We start from the raw sequence: 19114 nt of genomic DNA, 5'->3' as shown, positions 1-19114 counted from the left end.
GGCGAACACACAGCGCGCACGAAGGCATGAGCCGTCTGTAGACGTTGACGGCGCGCGCAGCACTGCGAAGTTTGCAAAGGGGAACAGTTGTCATCTTTGGCTATGCCTCCGCGGTGTTGTCAGACTGAACGCCGCACGCAACAGCCGCGACACATCGGGGAGGAGCTTTGCACCGATCCTCACTCTCTTTCACTCGTAACCACGCGAACGAAAATTAAAATTTGGTGTCCTATATTTCGGAGCGCAGACACGCTTGAAGAATTATAACTGAGACTGCGTAGAAACGCGACTGCCTCTAACATTTCAGTACAAACATACCCACTTAGTGCAGTCAACAAAACGTTAATTATTCAATTTTATGTAATTCGGCTGCTGACAGCGATAATTATCATATCATTTTGTGTCCCCCTGGCCGCATAACTTATTTGCACAGGTGGTCCTCGCGTGCCTCACAGAGCCTAATTTTAAGAAAATCCTAAAGGTTAATTTTGAACTCCCAGTATGAGAACGTTATAGTAAACCCCTTAACGTGAAGTTTCATGTTTCTGAGGTGCAACTGACGTTCTTAATGCAAGTGCTCGGAAAAAACATAAATTACTCGCAGAACTTCCTGCAGGCGTTATCTAAATGATGCGTCACCAATTGCTACCAATGTCCTGCTGTTCTGTCGTTCTATGCTGCACTGCTTGGTATAACTGCGAGAAACACTGCCAAGACATCGCGAAGGGAGAAACGCGCCTGCAACACTAACGTGTTAACTGAGACCAGCATGAGACGGCGAACAAAAAGCGAGTAGTAGCAATGTTCAACCATGTTGTACGGTGGTGCGTTTGGATGATGATGCTTCTTCGTGGAAGGTGAGCTCTGGTCCATGCGCACTGTAGTTCGTGACGTAATTGAATAGTGTGAGGTTTGCTAGACCTCGTACGTAGGCGCGGTCGACGATGATGCTTTCTCTCGATGCGAAGCATTATCAACCATGGTCAACCGTGCTCCGGGGTCGGCTGCGTACGGCGCTGCAGCGTGGGCCCTATTTTGAAAGCTATCTGCAATGATGACAGAGTGCGCCGAGTGCTGATAGCTTCGTGTGCGCTGCGTTCTCGGCGCTTAGTTCGCCTTGAAGCCTGGAGCAGCACCAAGGTCAATTCGCTCGCTGCTGTGGGCCATATCTCAAAAGCGAGCGTCTGACGTGACGGACGGACGGACGGGACAGGTTTCCTCACCGGTAAGGCATACAAATGCTTACGCACTTAAAACCCACCTTTCAGGAAAATAGGCTGTCATTCCTCAAAGTTGCATAAGTCAGCTGCTTTTTTTTCTTTTTTGTGTATGTGTATATTGTTACCACAGTACACTGTAAAATAATTTACACCCTCATTAACCTTGAAAGGGGTAAATTATTTATCATTGCATGAAGCTATGTTGTGATTCTTAATAGCAGTACGGTGCGCGGTAGGAATGCGAGGATTCCGTAGGATCGCCGATAGCACATACGGCATGGGACGCTCACCTTTATTATGAATGATTTCGCTGTCTCGAAGGATACCGTAAATCCGTGATTCATGTCATAGGCGTACCCGCAGTTATAACGATCGCTGTACTCGAAGGTATTTTTGTAATTAAAACTTGTGTTTTCGCACGCCTGGAAGAGAGTGGAGAGGGAGAAAGGCAACTGAGGCAGAGCAAGTGTACTGAGAATTGTGGCTCGACGCCTGCTAGACTAGACTTACAGCATTGATTTATTATATTTTCTTGCACAATATTAACCCTTTAAAGACCAGCGTGACCATATGGTCACGTTAGTATGCACAGTGTATTTCAAATAATTAAGATTAACAGAACGACATCAAAATCACCATTGACATGCTGATTGACAGATTAGAGTTTCCTTTGTGGATACCAAGTGTCAGCAGCTGTCAGTCATTTTGTGGGAGCCCCTCGCAAAGGCGGGAATAAGTGTTGCTCTGCGAGTAGCGTCGCGTGCCTCACTCCAAGGGTTAAGTGTTTTTTTTTACTCGTTAAATAATATTCGGATATCGTTACCCCCATATTGCTCTTTGAATATGTGACCTTCGACGAGCATTTGTGAAAGAATTACCTTTGATTTATCCATGAACGAGTACGTTATCTTGTGCGTTGCCATATGGTCACGCTGGGCCTTTAGGATAGCTAACTTTTTATTTTTTTAAAACTGCGTTCTCACCTCTTGCACGGCTGCGGGCACGTTCCCGCAGTGGTTATTTGTTATTTTATTGTCTGAATCGGTAGATTTTGGAAGGAATAGCGAAGATACTCGAAGAGGAGGAGGACGACGTGTCTGATTTATATCGAGCCGCCAGAGGCTAGCACCTATTTGAATGAAGACTCGGCCGATGAAGACTCAGACGGGCTCATTGACAATCTAAGCGGGCGGCAGCTATGAGCCGGCGCTGAAACTGTTTTCTCTGACGGACGCCGCATTGGCGGATGCGAGTCCGACCCCAACGACCCCGGTGGGCAAAGTGACGGAACATCAGACGTTTTTTCTGCTGTAGTTGATGCGGCCATTCCTGCGAAATTATCCACTGCTTCTAACTGGAGGAAGGGTGATCTCTAGAAGAGCCTTGGCATATTTTCCGACCCAAACTTTGTTGCTTACATGGACTTTTCACCTGTTGCGTTGTTCGAACTCTCTTTGACGAAGCCGTCGTGTAGCTGCTAGTCGAAAAAACAAGAAAGTATGCGTTATATTGAATATGCCTGATCCGGAGGTTACCAAAGAAGAATTAAGATGGGTTTTCTTGGAGCACTTGTTTTGTCCAGCTATAACCACTTGCCAGATAAAGAGTGCTATTGGGACAACGGCACGGATATGCGCAACACGATGGCCTACAATGCTATGCGAAGAAATCGCTTCGTACAGATAATGAGATTCCGGCACTGAGCGAAATGCAAGCCTATCACTTAGTGACAAGTTGACAAAGTTGCGTCCATTGATGGCACTATTGAAAGCAAGGTTTCTGGAACACTTTTGACCTGTGCATCACCTGAGCTATGACGAAAGTATGATTGAGCATTACGGTCGTCATGGCTGTAAACAGTTCATACGGGGAAAGCTTATCCGCTTCGGGCATAAAGTATGGTGCCTAAAAGCCAAGAACGGATACCTTGTAAGCTCCAACGTGTATCAAGGCAAGCAGGGGATCCCAGAACATCTGAAAAATATGAAAAGGACTTCGGAAAAGCAGCGGCGCCACTTCTCCGAATGGTGGATGAACTCGCAGCAGAGACGCATGACTTTCCTTTCCTTTTATATTTTGATTATTTATTCACAAGCATGCAGCCACTCAGGCATCTCAAGGCACAGGGCTACGAAGGCACGGGCAAAGTGAAGTAGAACCGTGTTCCCAAGGAATGCCCTATCGCTCGACCAGAATTCGTCAAGCGCCAACCTCGCGGGCACAAAGAGCGCGTGCTGAGCGACAATGGGATAATTGTTGTCCGCTGGATGGGCAATTCTGTAGTAACGATCGTAAGCACCATTCACGGCGTAGAGCCAATGTCATCGGCAGACAGGTACTCTCGTGTTCAGAAGAAGCGAATCAAGGTGGCCCGTCCAAACACTGTTGCTCAGTACAAGATTTATGGGAAGTATGGACCAGATGGATGCGAATGCAGGCGCCTACAGGATTGCAATCCGTGGCAAAAAGTGGTGGTGGCTGATTTTCACTTTGTGATGTATCTATCAGCACCACTTGGACGCTCATTCGTAGCACATGGTTTCAACGTCACGCAGGTGGAATTCCGCAGGCAAATTGCACAAAGCTCGTCGACATCGTTAGCACAAGTAAAAATAGTGGTGTCGTCTGCATATAATATAGTGGTGTCGTCTGCATATAATATACAGTCCGTAGTGGTTAGAACATTAGGTAGGTCGTTGATAAATAGCAGAAACAGCAGCGGGCCAAGGATCGAGCCCTGAGGAACGCCTTGATATATGTTCTTAGCAGATGAGAGTTTGCCGTCAATCTGAACAACTTGAGTACGATTAGTTAGGTAGCTAGAAATAAGCTGAAGTGCTGGGCCAGTTATGCCGTAAGATTCAAGTTTGTGTATTAGAATTTTGTGATTAATGGTGTCAAAGGCTTTTGTTAAATCTATGAATACACTTCCAACCAGCAAGCCTTGGTCGATTGCCTTCTTGACTTTGTCGGCAAAGGTTAGAAGCGCAAGCTCAGTTGAGCAACCCTGCCGAAAGCCATACTGTTTAGGTGATAGTAGATTAAATTTTGCTAGGTAGGATGATAAACGTGTATGAACTAGTCGTTCAACGATTTTACTGAAAAATGAAAGAATACAAATAGGCCCGTAGTTATTCAGAAGTTCACGATTGCCTTTTTTGTGAACAGGTGTTATTTTACCAACTTTCAGAGAACTGGGAAATATGCCTGCTTTAAAGATTTTGTTAACAATATCGGCTATGATAGGAGACAGTTCATTAGAAACTAACTTGATACGTGATGGGCGAACAGAGTCTAGGCCAGGTCCAGTAGACCTAAGCGAAGATATAACATGAAGAACTTCCTTTGCATTCGTAGGTCGCAAGTAAAAAGAATGAAGATGACGAGGCAATGTCGGTAATGGGGGATCTGTTTGAGAATCGCAAGTACTGCTAAAATACTCGCTGAAGGCATTCGCGATATCAGCTGGGTGGCAGTATGTATGTGTCTCAGTTTTTATTTTTGTTACATGCTCACGGCATTTATTATTTAAGAATTCGTTAATGACCTGCCAGTTGCGCCTCGTATTATTGCCATTATTCAAAATCTTGTTCTGAAAGTAATCTCGTTTAGCACATTTAAGTGCTGCTGCAAGCGTGTTAGAATATTTTTTGAAACGAGATTTAAGTTCACAGTTAAATGGTTGACAAATTACCTTTTTGTGGAGCCGATTTTTCTTCAATATACATCGAAGTAGCGCTTTCGTGACCCAAGGTTTTCGAGGGGAACTGAAGAAACGAGTTAGGATAGATGTAGTAGTGCATTCATGAATGCAGCGTGTAACTTCAGCCAAGAACAACTGATAAGCCTCTTCCGCGGAAGATTCACAGAGTACTGCGGTCCAGTCATTTGACTGTATCATAGAAATAAATTTTTGAGAGTCGAAATGTACTTTCTCTTTCTTTTCAGTCGCTTTAGAATTTTCTCTACCTAAAGTCAAAAATACAGGGTAGTGGTCGGTTATGCCGTGCTCGATGACTCCTGCCGTATGATCTGTAGTAAAGTTGGTTAATATGTGATCAATTAACGTATTAGATCCTGTCATGTCACATCTAGTTGGAGAAGTGATTAGAGAAGCAAGGCCATAGCTAAGAAAAGACGCAAGATAATCAGAACATGATGGACTAATAGGGTCGATAATGTCTATGTTGATGTCTCCGTAGATAATGACATTTTTGTTTTCGTTCGCAACAGTGTGCAACAACTTTTCAAACTGCAGACAAAACTCAGAGTATGACGATGATGGTGAACGATAGATGCACGCTAACACTGTGTTCCGGCCATCAATTGAAAAAACACTCTGATCAAATTCTAACCATATAGATTCGCAGATCAGATTACAAAAGGCAAGATCATTGCGGCGTTTGTATGGCAATGATGATTTAATAAATATGGCAGATCCGCCGCCACGTGGCGTAGCACGATAGCAGTACTCTGCATTGTACTCTGGTAGCGCATATAAATTTCTATCGTCCGGTGACAACCATGTCTCAGATAGACAGATAAAAGAGAAGTTGTGATTAATTATGGAAATAAATGCTATGAGGCTGTCATAGTTTTTTCGTAGACTACGAATATTGAAATGTATTAGCGATAACTTGGGAGTTTCATCACTGAAACGTTTTTTTAAGATCCTGACAAGAAAACATTCTTGCGCAGGTTTAAGATATGAAGCCGCAAACACTAGTAAGCTAGGTGAAAACAGTAAAGTCAACGCTGATCTGCATAACTTCCTGGTGTCAAAAGAACATGTTGTGCATCAATCTTCTAAAAACGGTTTTTATGGTTTTTCATTCCTTCCCGACACTAATTTCGAACTCTATATCGGTGCGTCTTGAAAACAACTTAATACCAATATCTGTTAGCACTAAGTTTCTTGGCGTAGTTTTAGACAGGCATCTGAAATTCAATCTTCATGCGCAGTCACTTGTCCGTAAGATATCGTTTGGAATACGCGCCATAATCAAAACCCACTCGTACTTTCAGCCACACATTATCCATTCCCTTTATCATGCACACATTCACAGCCATTTATCTTACTGCATATCAGCCTGGGGAAACACATACCTCGCTCACCTCAGCCAACTTCAACGCATGCAGAATCAGGCGATTCGCCTCATGACTTTCAGCCATTTCCTATCGAATGCAACGCCACTTTATTGCAGTTTAAACATTCATCCTCTTCATCAGCTCTTTCAGTTAAAGTTAACAATCGTGATCTATAAGTTATTTCGTAATATTGCACACATAGATGGCTTTGTTATTGAAACTTTTGTAAATACTAACACTACTAGGTTCTCTGAACTCGATAATCGTATTTTGCCTAAAGTGCGCACAAACTATGGTAAGTTCACTACCACATTTACGGGAATAAAACTATGGAATTCTATTCCACATACTATAAAATCATCCCCCACAGAGCATATATTCAAGAATCAGGTTAAGAAATACTTTATGCAGCAACTCTCTTCATCCTAACCACTGCCTTTGTGATTGTAATCATAATTGACTTAGCTATTGTACTACACGTTTATTACTCGTATTTTTATTGTATTTACATTTGCATTGCTTGTTCACTACAGAAGTCTTCTTCGCAATTTTTTGCCTTACTAAACAGTTTTGAGTTCTTCTTTTTTCGCGCTGTTTCTTATTTAGTCTGTAATGCCACCGTAACCAATGCTTGATCTGTATTGTCTTTTTTTTATTTTTTCATCTATGGGAGTCCCCCTGACAGTTTGTAACTTTGGGACTCCCTGTGAAGTGCTCATTTTGCATACAATTCTTGTAAATCTGACATCATTGATGAATAAACTTGAAACTTGAAACTTGAAACTTGATGGGATGAGACAATAAGCCTAGAGGACCTGGTCAACGCAGAATTCCAAAGACTGGTGATGTCCTGACTGGTACACGGTATGACCAAGTCTAATGGCAAGAGGTGGAGGTGTGCATGAGATAATTGCAACAACGCGGTGCACACAAAATGCACAAAGTATGACGTCTGCAAGTGTATTCCATGATTTAAACCATATCACACTAAATAAGTGCTCGACTATTCGCTATGTATGTTTTTGCGACGTTTTATGGCTTGAAATAAATATTTTTCACTTCGCGTATTTTGCTGTAGCGTAAGGGCACAGTGTGACCATATGGTCACGGGCTATATTTCAAAAACTAATTAGGCAAGAGTAATAATTTTTTGCATGTGCATTATTAGTATAAAGGTAAGGTAATATATTAGATATTTTTCAAGAGAGCAAGAAAAAAAAGAAACCGGTCCCTAATGGGTTAAAAGAAAGGAAGGAAGAAGAGAAAACTAATATTGCACAGACCCCACTCAGTCCGTCCGCGGGAACCTTATGCACAGGTTTTGCAGGTTTTTTGGCTGTCTAACCTGGTTTCAGTTTCCGTAAAGTATTACTAGATGGCGCAACAGGTCCGTGAAAAAAACCGGTCAAACATCGTAAAGTAGCGACACTCTCCTCCTCCACCTTCCCTCCTCCTCGTTTCTCTACTCTTTCACGCTCCCTCCTCAACCGTGGCGCCGCCTAGACTGGTCGAGCGTAGAAACGGCGCCAACATGCGCTCCTCGCCACTCCGCAGACGCTTCTCGAGCAAAAATGGCGCTGATGCACGGCGCGAGGGCCCACGTGATGCTATTAGGCCAATAGCGACGCGGTGTCGGCCTCGGCCAGAGCGCGCGAGGAGGAGGCGGCATTCCTCCAAGCTTGCCGCTACTTTACGAAATCTAAGGGGTTTTAGTGAAAAAATGAGATATTAGCACCGAACAGCTGAATAGGTGGCGACATCTCGCGGAATAGGCTGGGGCGACTACGGCTAGGGCCCGGAGGCTGCGCCACCGCTTTGCACAGCCTGTTTTCTTCGCTTCGTTTGTGCGGCGCGCGAAAATGCCGTGTTCTATCAAGTCCAGGCAAGTTTATTGCACTGTACGTTGTGTGAAGACAGCTGAGAACACCGCAAAGGCGCCCGAACCGGCGCATTTCTGCAGATTCCCAGCGTGGGCCCACTTTCGTAAGCGCCGCGCCAAACGCAGATCCGCTTGCTTCGCAGGCAGAGGTAAGTGCAGACGTCCAGCCCTACAGGTTGTGTCGTTTAGTAAGAATTGGCGATTGCCACGCAGATGCTATCTTGAAGCTTACTTTGCTTCACGCATTTTCAGGTGCGACGGCACTAGTGACTGGGATACCCGTGCGCCGACACATTCATATAGCCCCCCACTGTCGTCGGTAATCGCAAGTATGATAAGTCGTGCAGACCGAGCTACAATCTCATAATTTTTCCGACTATGTACGAGAAGCCTCCAAGTTAATTGCCTGGATTGTTTTAATCATCAAGTTTCTCGTGGAGTAACCGCTACGATATTGATACGTTACATTGTGCATCTCCTTCTGCACATCTTCTGCCGAATAACAAGTAACGGAAAGTTTTTTTTAGCGTTGTCGCGGATCTTGTGTAGTAGTGCCAACCTTATCGAATTGGGGCGTACATTCAAGAATACCCCAAACAACAGCATTTAGGCTGGGTTGTACGTTGAGTTACACGCGTCCTTGACCCGTACAGAGAAGATTTCGACCGCCGGTGACTGTGCTCGTCGCTATTGTGGTTTGAGTGCTCCATGTTTTTTCTAATCACGAGCTTGCCCAATAAAAAATTTATGGCTCACTGTTTTGACAGTGTGGTTCTTCCCCATCACTACAACGGGAAATGAGTTTTAAGCTGGTCACTTGTGCAGTTGTACCGCAGAGCAAACGTACAGTCGTCCATGGCTCAAATTTTTCATGTGGTACACACAAATGATGGCACGACGCTAACTATGGTGCGGCCGTCGATATTAAAAGCTTTAAAGCCTCGCTGGGGGCAGTCGGTACACTTTTATTGGTATTTGTTCGCATAAGTTTCCGGGTTGTCCTCGCCAAATTATAGTTATGCATTGCGGTGAAGCCTAAAAGTGCTGGCGATTTGCTTGAGTAAAGACCGGCAAACCATCCGTGTTGCAGCCGCTGCTAGTACATTCGTAGTTACAAGTATGTCGAAGCCTAAACCCCGATCCGCACATTTACTGAAACATCAACAAACCCGCAGCTGTAAAGCGCAAATTTAGGCCCAACAGTTCATCGCTCGTGGCCTTCAGCTTCTCATAGAAGCAGATATGAAACTTGTATCGCTTACCTCGTCACTCATACGCAGTTCTCTCTAAACTATTCGTAACGAAAAATGCGCCACAATATTATGTCACTAAGCAAACCATTAATGAAAACATCGTTAATTGTAGTGCGTGCGTGTAATATATGCTGCCGTGCGAAACGCAGCGCTTCTGCGCAAATTTAACCGCATACTCGGGGATTGTCCGTAGAAACTTATACTTTGTTGCTACTTCGGCTACTTAAAGTAGCGAATAAGGCAGGCAGATGATGCCACATCATGAGAGAATATATGAGTAGTAGCGTTGGCTTTGATGGCAATCGATTTCAGCGCGGCTGAATGCTCTCTTTTCTGACAAAAGAGGCGCTTGCAAGTGACTGTAAGCATTAAATACGTTATAAATAAACGGTGAGAGTTGAAGATTCGCAGAATGCGCAAAGGCTGGTTCCTGGTTGTAGCTCGGTTCCGCGAGCTTCGTCTGTGGACCACGCTTACCCCTAATGGTGATGGGGTTTTCTTTCTGTCGTTCATGAATATCATTGACATATGCCCTGCCTCATGTAAATAACTTCCCTTTCCAAAGTTAGCGGTCGTAAAAACATTTTCCAGTTTACAAGGCCTTGAAAGCCGCAACGGAAGACGACGGACAATGCCGTGTTCGTTGTGTCGTCTGCTACGCGACACCCGATATTTTGCAATTTCGCCACAGTCGCCCGTTAACGGCACAACGGCCGCCCGTCGCCAATAGGAGGTGTCCAAATCCGCGTCCCAGCAACGGCTCACTCTGGGTAACGGAGACCATGTTTTTGCTTGCTGCGTGCTACGGAGGTGATTGCAAGAACTGGAAACTAGTCATGGACGTCGTGTTTCGTACATCACTTACTCTGTATCTAGCGGAGCGCGTGTGTCATGACTGCGGCAAGGCGACGACGCCACAGGGATGGATTGACGACAACAGTGACGATAACGACATGACGTAGCGACAACGATTGTGCAAGTAAGAGATTGATTATAAAAGAATAAAAGAAAGCCACTGAGAAACGCCATAGCGGCGAGAACGTTCTGCAAGGCGGCGGGGTCGCGCGCTCCTCCACCATCGTAGAACGTGACAGGCGGCACGCACGCACGTAGACAGGCCCGCTCACGCACGCGCGCACACACACAACTATACCGTGGTGAAAACGTTCTACGAAATAAAAAAAAGAATTGTAATAGCGAACGTGACTTACCGCTTGTACGTGCGCTACCTGGGGGTAGTCTCCTAATTTGCACAGTTCCCCAACGCGGTAATATGCCCGATAACTTGGCTTGTACCAACGGCCTGCCATCGTCGCCGACACCGCGTACATGGTGTCGAGGCCCTCGTTCCGTTGCAGGTGCTTAACCGTGTTCACGGCGTCATTCTGGGGAGCAAAGAAATGAGCGCGAAAGCAAACTTTACACTTTGGGGACGGTGTTAGATGTGGCGCCGTTTCCTGAGGCTACTTCGAGTTCCCCAGACCACATCGAATCGCAGCACAGCTAATTGAGGAATGCAGAAGCAGGGATGCCATTCCTGAGGCAAGACACGTGCAAACAAGTTGGCGGCCCCCAGGTCGTGGGCCGCCGGGGAACTATTCAATGCTTGACTTTCCCGACACTGTTGCGAGGAAAAGGGGGTCTCGAACCAAGACGGCTGTAATGCGCCGTGACAACATGACGGCTGTAATTGAGCCTGTCCGCCTTCGTCCGCCGTCACCCCCTGCCCTCTAGGCTGACGGAGCATTGCAAGTCAGCAAGGCAAGACCGCAGTGAGCCGCCGGGGGTGACACCGCCGCACGGGCGCCTTCCATTGGCCGAAGATGGCGTCATCTGAGCGGGCTCTCCTATTGGCCGAACATGACGCGTCTTCCCGAGATCGAAGGGTTTAAAAGACAGAGACCGGGAGCAGCAGAAGAGCATTCTGGAGAATTCCCTGATTCACCCCTCTCGAACTTCTTGCCGCGGGCCGCAGCGTCCGAGTTGCTGCCGGCCCGTAATGACTGTACGAATGTTACTTGACTCTCACCTCTCTGTATATAATGTAAAATAAACCCTCCCAAGTTTGGTTTTCATCCCGAAGTCCCTCCTCAACCCCTTCAACGGAAACGTAGCTGACTGTTGGACAGCGCGTCGAGGTTTGAAGGCAAATTCCACATCCGCATTCGCGCTGACGAAGCTCTGCGTGCGGTGGCGTGGCCGCAAGCAAGTGTCAATCAATGAACAGCCAGCAGCGCAACCTGCTTTTGAGCCGCGAATGTTCGCTTTGAAACCTAATTAGCAATAATTATGAAATGAGTGCTACCATGCGCATGCCGCTCGACGCGTTTCAACGACTCCACTTTGCAAATAGCAGTTTGTACGGCTGCGCGGCGGCAACTGCTGCCGGCGTAATCTAGCAACTCCGTCTGCGTAGAATGCCAGCCGTGTCGCTGATGACCGAAGTGTCGGTGAGAACGCCAATGCAGTGTCTATGGTGAATGGTTCATCGCTAAGAAAAGCCAGCAAACAATGCACGACCCTTGGCACTTTCGTAGGGTTGTGTACTCGTTTAGACCGCTTCGACGTATTTCATGTACACACTCCTCAAGTTATCATAGATTCGCAAAGGTTTCGTTTCTTCTGTTTTCTTTAATAGAGCCAGTGATGACGTCATAGGAGCCGCAATAAGAAGGCTATATTCAGAATGGACTCACAACTTGTTTGCACCGTGGCTTACTTAGGCGTTACCGCGAGTATTATGTAAATACATCAAAGTTTCTTTATAGCGAAGTCAGTTGAAGCGAGAACTTCCTTCGTCATAAGTACATGTTACTTCGTTCGAAAGATGCGTACCTTAGTGCAGCAAATAAAAGCACACTAAGCTTGCTGAAAAAGAAGGGGTTTATTCTAACCATGGTGATATATTAGAAAAATTATCCGTGATATTCCCCCCCCCCCCCCCCCAGTGGCTTTGAATATTTCACAGCGTAATTGGTCTTAATCCTATAGTCAATGTGATATTGCAGAGGGCGACAGCATGCTTAGATGAAACGTCAAACATTAACGCGGGAAACAGCTGTAGCATTCGGAAAGAAAAGAAAACTAAAGGGGAGGAATGGATAGGTTTGTAGCACATAAAGTAAATGCAATGCAAGAGAGAATTAAGCTCCAATGTAGGTTCACTGACGACTCCGCCTAATATGAAGACAGATGATGCCATAACTACAATACCAATTGCATTCAGAATAGAAAATAAAATTAAAGGGGAGGGGCAAATAGGTTTGCATAGAGAGCAATTCAGTGTAATGCAGGACAAAGTTAAGTTCCAATACAATTCCACTGACGAGCCCGCCAAACATACAGACAGACCAATGTAATAATAACAAGAACATTTCCCACGGTAAACTTGGTGTTTTTCCATCAATCAGACCTAAACATGGTCGCCTTTACTACAACATCACGGCAGCGGTCGCTGCCAATACGCCAAAATCGACTTCGTCGTAAAACATGTGCTCGTGAAGGACATTTTCGCAAGAAAAATTGCTTAACAGCGGTTGCAAAACGTTATATGTGCACGATCAAGGTTTAACATGGGCGGGTCGCATGCGGGCAACGTCTTAAATCGTGTAATTTCAGGCAACTAAAACTGTTAATTTAATAGCTCAAAGGAAGAAAGATTCGTTGGAAATCGGGTTGTGATTCTGCAAGGTCGCACAATCTTGCTGTCATTATGCACACCCATTCGAATTAACGTGTCTTCATTGCTATGCCCGTTTACGCTATTTTCTATGTGTTATATGCACACTATACATTATATATGTTATATATGTATACGATGCCTAGAAAGCTGCTACCAAGGTTGCTATTGTTCTAGTTTAGGGTTCACGTTTAGCTAACTTTCATCGATCTACACTGATCGTTTGTTGTCACTTCAAATGCCGGTAATGAGTAGAGGAAGCTTATTCCACATTGAAAATTCCTTAGAGCTTTAAATAAAAATGTTCGTTTTTTAATCAAGTATCGGGTTTGTAGGATCAGCGGAGAGCTTTTCCTTCTTGCTTTTTTTTAAACGTCACATGAAGCTTGACGTCGCATGTTGCGCCAAGGAGAACCGGCAACAGTGCCAAGAGTTTCAACGCCTTGACTTTCTCTCGCGAGTAGTTGAATGACAGCTGCAACTCACCCGACCGTCTGCACCTACACAAGGAATCACGAAGGTGAAAAAATTTGGCAGCATGTTACACTCCTGCAACACGTGAAGGCGAAAGCCTGCTGTAGACCTGGTAATGCGTTAAATTACGCGATCAGAGGGGGTCAGTCTTCTTGCAAGGCATAACGAGCTGCAGTGCGTAGTAAACGTATGGCGCTGTAGGTGGAACAACTGAACGACACATGCGGGCACCTAATGCACTACCTAAAGCTTCTTTCGTTCCATCTTTCGTTCTCTTTCTTTCCGTCTTTCCTTCTTTCGTTTCTTCTTTCGTTACTTCTTTGGTTTTCTGTTTTTCTCCTTCATTCCTCCTTTCTTTCGTTTGTTCATTCATATTCAGCCATTCACATCTTTGCTTGCTTACGTGGGTATGAGCCATTCCTGATGATGATACTTCTTGCATCACTGATTTTTCGCATCGCTGGACTAGACGCCGCTGAACGAGCCACTTAACGCTTTCGCCTTAATAAATATGTTTCGGTCCCTTTGCTGCAGTAAAAAGCTGGGTGGCATAAGCAGCCCGCATTTTTCATGACCTAACAGGCAGCCTTGGTGGTAAAATTCAAAAAGATAAAGATATAGCAATAAAATTAAAGGCACTGAGTTTACGGACCAGACTGTCCTTTTCGATCGCAGAAGTACGTCGCGCATGCAGCGTATTTCTCTCATTGCAAGAGAATATGCCCTGTTTTGTGTCTTGGTACATACAGGTAATCAGCAAATCGAATACATTCGTTTTCGTCACTGGAAAGGTCGACACAGCACTTCGGCGTTACACAACCGTGCAATATCTCTTACGTAGGAACTCTACGGTGCGTACGTTTTCTTGTTTAGCACATTACTGAATTCAAGAACACCTGCTTTCTGAATATTTAAACTCACCATCGAATACAAGTAGGACAAGGTTTTCAATTCGGGAAGAAGTTGTCGCTTGTCTTCAATGACGCTAGGCGGCAGGATGGTGCAGCCCGTGATGTTGTTGTCGTTGAAAGACATGTGGCTCAAGATCACGATGCCGTCCGGTAGGTACACAGTCCTGGAATAAAAGATCTCTCGTGGAGATGGACTGATATGCGCGGTGGGATGAGGTGGGTATATTGCGTGCTTTTACGTGGCTATAGCGTAAGAGAATGTGTGTGGAGGTACTGCATCACGTCAAGCCTCGGCCAGCTCAAATGTGAACTACACGAAGTGGAGCGCAGGTTTCTAGCCGTATTTTATAAACACGTACTCCTGGACGCCCGTCGGTATAACTGCCTCTTAAATATTTTGCATCTGCTGCATATCATCAGGGCCCCTATAATTAATAATGATTGGTAATGCCTAAAGGGACTCAGAAGGCAATTATATTAATTCAAGCTTAGAATAACACTCATACACGTCTTAGGCTTCAATATTTTCGAGAACCTAGCTGCAGTAAGCAAGAGATTGCGGTAAATAAAGGACACGATTCGAGACAGTCTACGTGCATATTTTGGCACTAGCCCGATGACATAGCGGCTCATATTTACGTTACTAGTACCGAACCAGTTACAATAATAATAATAAAGAAGATCATTCCATCGCATTTTAATATGGAAGAAAAGGTTACTTGTTATGAACCCGCCGCTGTTGCCCAGCGGCTATGGCGTTGAGCGGTTAAGCACGAGGTCGCGGGATCGAACGCCGGTCATGGCGGCCGCATTTCGATGGGGGCAAATGTGAAAAACACCCCTGTACTTAGATTTAGGCGCATGTTCAAGAACTCCAGCTGGTCCAAATTTCCGGAGTCCCCAACTCCGGCGTGCCTCAGAATCAGATCGTGGTTTTGGCACTGTTAAGAATGGCGAGCTGCAAGGCAAAATTGCAAGACGCGCACCCTCACTCTCCGGCGCTGCAGCTAGGAGGCGTTCGAAGAAGCGGGCTTTGTGCTCAAAATTGCTTCCATCCACCAGCCCCATCGCCATTGTGACGGAACGAGTTCGGTGGACGAACAATGGTGCCGGAGCTCTCCAGCGCGGACCTGATCTGACACGCATGAACAAGCTGCCACGGGAAAGCCGTTTTTTGGTGCTTCCCAGGCCTCGACCAGACAAGACAACGAGCTACCCACGATTGGCGCCGATACTTCCCGGAACGGCACCCCTCCAACGCCGGCGTCGGGCATCGGAATGTGTGTGCCTTTGTGTACGTAAACTGTTCTGCGGAGCAGCGGCAAGTTGGCGATGAGTAAACGAACAGTCGCCGCCTCGCATGGCCGGCGGACCGAGTGTATAAAAACTGTTGTGCGAATGCTGAACACACTTCTCTCGTGCAGTCATGTTAGACTGATTTAATTTCTGTAAATAAACCCATATTCCTCGTTCTCGATGAGAAGCAGTTCTTCACTTCATCAACGTCCTCAGCGTAAATACGTTAGACGACGGCATGGGCCAGCTACCTTCGAATTCATGCCGTACTCCAATCTTGGCAAAGGACCACGGGCGATGGGATTGAGCCCCCAATCCTGACAACTGGTGGCAGCGGTGGGATGGACTTTGCGACATGGTGTTGTATCTGCGGTGAGTGCTTGGTTCTTGCTTTGACTCTCTAGGCTTCATTTTGTGGTTGTTCTGTTTAGAACTGTAGGGAAGCTAGATTGTTGTGTGTTAGCTAGGTTGTGTTTTCCTAGCTAGATTTAAAGAGCAGAATCAAGGCAGTAAAGCAGCAATCATGGAGTTAAGGACACTGCTGCGAGACGAGCTGTTGATTGTTGGTGAGGAACTGGGCCTAGATGTACGCAAGGAAATGCTCAAATCGGAATTATTGGAGCTAATTTCCAATCAGGCCAGTGAGGAGGATATTCAAATGGGGTTTGACCTTCTCAAAAAAAGAGAGAAACGGGACAGAGAAAGAGAAGAACGGGAAAGAGAGAGAGAGGAACGAGATGAAGATCGCGAGTTAAGCAAAATGCAACTTGAACTTGAAAGCAAACGTTTGGAGTAGTCTCAAGGACGTGAAGGCGCTCTGGGACGATCAAGTGAGGCAGAATCGTACCGCATGGACAGGCTATTAAAGCCATTTGAGGTCGGGACCGGCATTGTTGGGGTTGAAGACGGACTTCGGGATGAAAACCACACTTGGGAGTATTTATTTTACATTATATACAGAGAGGTGAAAGTCAAGTAACAGTCGTACAGTCATTACGGGCCAGCAGCAACTCGGACGCTGCGGCCCGCGGCAAGAAGTTCGAGAGAGGTCAATCAGGGAATCAGGGAATGCTCTGGTCTCTCTGGAATGCTTCTTATAAACCCTTCCGGGACTGGAAGTCGCGTCATGTTCGACCAATGGGAGAGTCCGCTCAGATGACGCCATTTCAGCCAATGGTTGGCGCCCGTATCGCGTTGTCACACCCGGCGGCTCTCTGCGGTCTTGCCTCGCAGACTTGCAATGCACTTCTTCTAAAGTGGAGAGGGGGGGGGGGCGCTCATGCTCCATTGTACGAGGGCCCACCTACTCCCGGTGGTACGGCTCCGCAGTGGTGGCAAATGCCTTCTTCAAAGGCGAAGAGGGGTGACGATTGGGCTCTATTGTCCGAGGGCCCCTTCTAATCCCGGCGGCGTACGAACTTGTTTGCAAATGTCCTGCCTCAGCAATGTGGCACTCCTGCTTCTGCATTCCTCAATTAGCTGTGCTGCGATTCGAAGTGGTTTGGGGAACTCGAAGTAGCCTCAGGAAACGGCGCCATATCTAACAGCATAGGCTTGTTCCTAAGCAATTTTGAAAGGACTTGCGCAAAGATTAACTTCGGCCCGAGTACATGGCCACAGCGGTTGCTGTCTATGTTGCCGTGTGAGGCGGCGGAAGTAATCGCCAGACTGAGTGCACAGGATGCATATGATTATGCAAAAGTTAAGGCTAGTCTCCTGAAGAAATACCGCCTTTCAGCCGAAGCTTTTCGGCAACGGTTTAGGAGCACAGGCAAGAAAGATAGCGAGGGCTATCCGGAGTTTGCATATAGCTTAAAGGCCAACCTAGTCGAGTGGCTTAAAAGCGCGGAAGCGTACGACAGCAGAGACATGATCATTGAATGCATGTGTCTAGAGCAGTTTTACAAAACCATCCCCAAAGCTGTGAAACTGTGGGTGCAAGACAAAGGTAATGTAAACACTGTGGAAAGGGTGGCTGAATTAACCGAAGAGTACGCAACCCGTAGAAAGTTGAACGCCGAGGAGGGATACTGGGACGGTCGAAATGGACCGCGGAAACCATTTCCGTTCAAAAAGGGTGCGCAGACTAGACGATCAGACCCTGTAGACATGGAGGAAAAGCCCGCAGAAAAGAGCGAGTAGAAACTTAACGGAGAAACCGCCCAAAAAGAACAGAAAAGAGAATTCGAATCTTTTAGACCAATTCGCTGTTACAAATGCCACATACTGGGACATATAGCTGTAAACTGCGAGAAGTCTAGCGTAGTTTTTTCCTACGTGGAGGAAAAAGGTGACAATATGGAACTTTTAGGTCCATATCTCCATGACCTGCAAGTTAATGGAAAACCATGCCGAGTGCTAAGAGACAGTGCCGCCACGCTGGACATTGTCCCTCCGTCTTACGTGACGGTAGATGACTTCACCGGAGAAGTAGCATGGATAAAACAGGTTGTAGAAGAACACAGCGTGTGTCTGCCCATGGCCAAAGTCAAAATCAGTGGACCATTCGGGGAGCAAGAGACTGAGGCTGCAGTTTCGAAATGTTTGTCACTGCAGTATCCTTACATCCTTTCGAATCGTTCGAATCAGTTACTGGGTGACAGAGGGCTCAAACTGGGAGAGGGCATAGCACAGGCCAAGCTCGTAAGATCGCGGCGCTTTCGACTGAAAATGCAGAAGTTCCTCCAGCGGAAGCAGAAAAGGGGATAACTTCAATACCGGAATCCGACCTAGGCCCGAGGGACAAAAGAACAGTTGAGGAGAGCCTGCCAGCTGACCAGCTCAATGAGAGCGTAGCACTAGAGTGTCAGGGTTCTAGCATGCAGGAAGAGCAAGCTGACGCCCTCACAAGCAAGACAGGGTCGTTGTTATCACCGGCCTCAAGGAACTTTGATCAGCTCTTACGTGCGGATAGAGAGTCACTGGCAGCTGAGCACAAGAATGATGAGAGCTTAGCTAAATTACATGACAGCTAAAGAAGGCATTGCTAGGCGCAACGTGACGATACATGAGAGAGGATGATTGTTGTATCGGCACTACAGAGATCGAAAGGGTAGGAGTTTAGATCAGTTAGTTGTACCTACTAAGTATAGGGAGGACCTTTTGAGTCTCTGTCATGGCAATGGGTGGTCTGGCCACCTAGGCATAAACAAATCAAAGGAAAGATTTCTTATGGAATACTACTGGCCTGGCTGTTTCAAAGACGTAGAAAACTTTGTAAGATCATGCGACGCCTGCCAGCGTTCTGGTAAACCAGGAGGGACGTGGAAAGCTCCACTAAAGGTAATGCCCTTAATAACGGAGCCTTTCAGACG

The 19114-nt window shown here is 46.2% G+C and overlaps 1 protein-coding gene across 1 annotated transcript in view; it reads right to left on the bottom strand.

Moving 5' to 3' along the window:
- Positions 1 to 19114, bottom strand: part of LOC139049671 (uncharacterized) — a 71722-nt gene that overhangs the window by 13004 nt on the left and 39604 nt on the right. Inside the window, exons 11-13 of the mRNA XM_070525361.1 lie at positions 14515 to 14668; positions 10652 to 10825; positions 1511 to 1642 (exon numbers count right to left, since the gene is read on the bottom strand). Of these exons, the coding sequence (XP_070381462.1) occupies positions 1511 to 1642; positions 10652 to 10825; positions 14515 to 14668 (460 nt within the window). The remainder of the gene's footprint in view (positions 1 to 1510; positions 1643 to 10651; positions 10826 to 14514; positions 14669 to 19114) is intronic.

This window comes from Dermacentor albipictus, chromosome 9 (genome assembly GCF_038994185.2).
Source record: "Dermacentor albipictus isolate Rhodes 1998 colony chromosome 9, USDA_Dalb.pri_finalv2, whole genome shotgun sequence".
Lineage (NCBI taxonomy): Eukaryota > Metazoa > Arthropoda > Arachnida > Ixodida > Ixodidae > Dermacentor > Dermacentor albipictus.
This window is presented reverse-complemented; position numbering and strand designations above follow the sequence as displayed.